The sequence below is a fragment of the Schistocerca americana genome, chromosome 10, assembly GCF_021461395.2.
Source record: "Schistocerca americana isolate TAMUIC-IGC-003095 chromosome 10, iqSchAmer2.1, whole genome shotgun sequence".
In the NCBI taxonomy this organism is placed as follows: domain Eukaryota; kingdom Metazoa; phylum Arthropoda; class Insecta; order Orthoptera; family Acrididae; genus Schistocerca; species Schistocerca americana.
This window is the reverse complement of record NC_060128.1, coordinates 79,893,573-79,897,475: the sequence shown is the minus strand read 5'-3', so window position 1 is coordinate 79,897,475 and position 3,903 is coordinate 79,893,573. Positions and strand designations below refer to the sequence as shown.

At 41.6% G+C, this 3,903-nt stretch overlaps 1 protein-coding gene across 6 annotated transcripts in view; it reads right to left on the bottom strand.

Annotated features, from left to right (window-relative positions):
- LOC124552444 (guanine nucleotide-binding protein G(q) subunit alpha) overlaps positions 1 to 2,694 on the bottom strand; it is a 79,606-nt gene extending 76,912 nt beyond the window's left edge. For 2 of the 6 annotated variants that reach the window (XM_047126719.1, XM_047126720.1), the window contains exon 1: positions 1,958 to 2,522. In XM_047126719.1, the coding sequence (XP_046982675.1) occupies positions 1,958 to 2,075 (118 nt within the window). In that variant the 5' untranslated portion in view covers positions 2,076 to 2,522. The other 4 variants (XM_047126722.1, XM_047126723.1, XM_047126721.1 and 1 more) reach the window with 4 other exon arrangements.
- Between the last annotated feature and the right edge of the window lie 1,209 nt (positions 2,695 to 3,903).

Genomic DNA, 3,903 nt, shown 5'->3' with positions numbered 1-3,903 from the left:
AGGGAGGGAAGGAAGGAAGGAAGGAAGGAAGAGAGGGGTGCGTGGGGGGGGGGGGGGGGGGAGCGAGGGAAGGAAGGAAGGAAGGAAGGAAGGAAGGAAGGAAGGAAGAGGAGGGTGTGAGGGAGGGAGTGAAGGAAGGAAGGGGGGGTGTGAGGGACGGGAGGGAAGGAAGGAAGAGGGGGTGGGAGGGAGGAAGGAAGGGAGGGAGGGAAGCTAGGAAGAGGGGTGTGTGAGGGAGGGAGGGAAGCTAGGAAGAGGGGGTGTGAGGGAGGGAGAGAGGGACGGGGGTGTGAGGGAGGGAAGGGAGGGAGGGAGGGAGGAAGGAAGGAAGGAAGAGGGGGTGTGAGGGAAGGAAGGAAGAGAGGGTGTGAGGGAGGGGGGGAGAGTGTAGGTGTGAGGGAGGCAGAGTGTAGGTGTGAGGGAGGGAGAGTAGGAAGGAGGAAGGGAAAGTGGGAGGGAGGAGAGTGAGTGAGTGAGTGAATGGGAGGGAGGGAGGAATAGAGTGTGTAGGTGTGAGGGAGGGAGGAACAGAGTGTGTAGGTGCGAGCGAGGGAATGTGAGTGAGTGTAGCTGAGGGAGGGAGGGTGAGTGAGTATAAGCATGAGGGAGGGAGGGCAAGAAATGTCTTAACAGGACAAAAGGGATTGGAAAATACAGGAAAAGAAAGAATGGGAGAAATGGAATAAGGAAAGGAATAGCCGAGGATCTGGGCTAGCAGAGGTTGTAGGGGTAGGCATTTTATACTGCCAGAGGTTTGGCAGAAATCAGAATTCAGGAAGGTAGCCTATTGGGTTGAGATGGACCAGTTAAAGGCAAGAAGTAAGTGAATATCAAACATACAGAACACCATCATCTTAGAGCTGAGCTTGAAAAATTAAAATATTTACAGTTTCGTACAAAGAGTTAAAATTTGTTATTTCTATCATCACTGATGAAATAATTTAAATTAACTGTGGTTTTAAGTTACAGATGAAAACGAAAATTTTGCCCCTGAGCTAAATGAATTTCCATGTTTGTTAACGAATTCGTCTTACAAACAGTTATACAGAAAAAGATACATATGGCATATGCATATTGTAGATAAATGTAGCTGTTGCAGATTACTGCAAAACACATTAAGAACATTAGAGGTCTACAACAGAAAGAACAGTGTCTGCTTTCATGAACTAATACAATTAGGTAAACATTTGGCATACAAATGTATGTTTAAGAAAGTTAGACCAACTGTTCAATCCATTTCCATTGCTTCAGTCAGATGCATCAATGCTTAGGAATTTTAAGAGTGTAATGAATTCTAACAGCACTGGAAAATCTTCGACGTATTTCTCTGAATCACGAACAAGATACGAAATCAGTTTCGATTATTATACAAAAATTACTGCCGATTATTTCGTTCTATGACGAAAATATTTAGCTGTAACAGCTCTACGACAACTTAGATTAATATTTTGCCATTTTAACCAGTAACAATTTATTAAATGAAAACATTCAAGCCCCTAACTGCTACATGTTAGCTGTTTATAGGTATAGTTTTGTACACTAATCAACGACGACTAACAATCTTGATAGATCAGCTAAATTGGTAAGAATAAGGTTTCACAACACACGGCAATTAAGTCTCCATACCATCTTTCGTAAATCACTTTAAAATGGTAGCAGACTATTTAGAACCACAGAAGTATTTCAGTGAAGCAGTAGGATAGTGCAGATTTATCTAGCCTGGTATATTTCCAAAGTTTGTCTGACCACATTTACATTAAAAAATCATGTAAAGGCAAGAGGAAAATATTGCTGGTTCTGAGTGTTCTAACTGTAAATTAGTTTTCTAAAAAATTTGGAAAAAGAAAAAGTCTGGGAGCACTAAAAACAGTTTTCATGATCCTAAAACTGTCAAACTGTCAAAACAAAATACAATGATGACATCACAAATACACCATCAGTTCGTCGGCGTACTTACCTAGAAGTAAAAGTTTCAGCTCCCGTCTCGCATCACGTTTATCCCTCCGAAGCTGCCTTTCGATTTCTTGATTTATTCGCTTCTGCTCCTTCGCCTCTTCTGAAAGGCAGCACGCCATGTTTTAGCTTCGGAGGGTTGGCTCAGCCAATATTATCTGTTTCGAGCCGTTTTACAAACTCTCACTTGGCTTCTCACAAACGTAGCACTCCTATGAACATTAATAATAACCACCAAATCTTTCCGCATAAACACATTAGCGCACAGTACACACTCGATGTTTTCTGCCTGTTGGGTGTGGTACAGACGACGCAATACTACAGGCAGCCTACTAAAACCCTTCCTTTCCCCGCTCGCAAAAACAAACGAGACGCTTTATACCCCCAGACTGGGACACGGCGCTTACGACAAATCTTGTTACAGTAATGCGATTTGAAAACCTAGTCAGCCTTGCGCGCACGTGTATATTAACAAGATTAAAATACTGAACTAACGCTGAAGTGCACTGGGGGGAAGGCAGGGTTTTCTGAGCAGCGAGCCAAGGGTACGACGATTATCGACCATTTCTAGCACTACAAAGACTATACCTGTAGCAGCTGCAAAGTAAACTCACGCAAAATATTATCCATTGGACAGTTATAAGTGTATCCGGCTTTCTTTAATGCACAGAGTAATACGTTCTTTCTTAATAAACGACCACTACAGCCTTCCAAAATGGCGTCCTGATGATGTTTCGTCCCATGATGCAGTTCCTAAAAACAAATATGTGACGAGATTTGATTGTACTAAGTTTGTGAATGGGAAATTATATTGCGTTGAAGATGATGTAAGGCTCTGTGCTGTTGTACATAAGTGCATAGCAGAAATTACGTAGACCTACGTTTATTATGACCGGAAGAAATAATCGCAATGATTTCAAGATAGTAGACACTAGACAGTATAGCTTCTCAGCTGGCTTACTCCTGGCCGGCGACTGCAGTAATTAGTATTCCATTAATTCGTATTTTGCCAGTAACTGAAATGAAATAATATGTCGATCATACCGTTTTCGCGGTGAAATGACAAACATTGTGTAGTGTGATTCCCAACGTCTATGCTTCTTTCTTACGACGATAGGAAAGATGACTTAATTTGTAGCAATACATAAACCCTAAATGCTTCTTGCAATTAGATTTTTTTACGATAACGGAACATACATTAAGATTTTGTTATGTATGTTCCTAATCTGTGGCTACAGTCTTTAATTTCATGGCGTGAGAGAGGTTCCACTCACAGTTGTATTCTAACAAATATTCGCAACTATTGTGCTCCCTTTTTAACAACACTGTTGAAAGATATCATCGGTTAGAACAATGGCCAGAAATACGCAAGTCGCCTGACTACCTTTTGCTACGTTTTCTTACATCGGTCATTGTGTAGGAGTTTCCTGTTAGGTATTACTTCCCACTTCTCCATGACCTTCCACTGTCATAGTGCCAGATTTTACGATAGTAAGCGTTCCACGTCCTTAGCAGAATATTCTGGGACATCACTATGAGGAATTTGGACAACACTTGCCCTGCTCACCTAGTAATTTCAACATGTAAATCCACTCTCAACTGCATGAACAACTTCATAACAAATAAATAAGTAAATAGATTTCCAAATTCCACCGGCTTTAATTTGTATTGTTTTCTCCCATGGGGAGTCATGTGAATTGCAGCATCCTCTATCACTCTAGTATCATTTGGAATATTTGTCGAGAGAGTACTGCAACATTCACTATTAAGTTATGAAGTTTTGGAAAACTCATTCCAAGTGCCATGTAGTGTAGAGTGATTGAAAAAGAGGCAGTTTGCCACCAGTAGACTGATTTACCACCCTTTCTCAATTGATAGGGCTGGAAGACGCAACAGTTGCTTCCAAAATTATTATAAAACATATCTCCGTAGCATGCCAAGTCGCGGTCA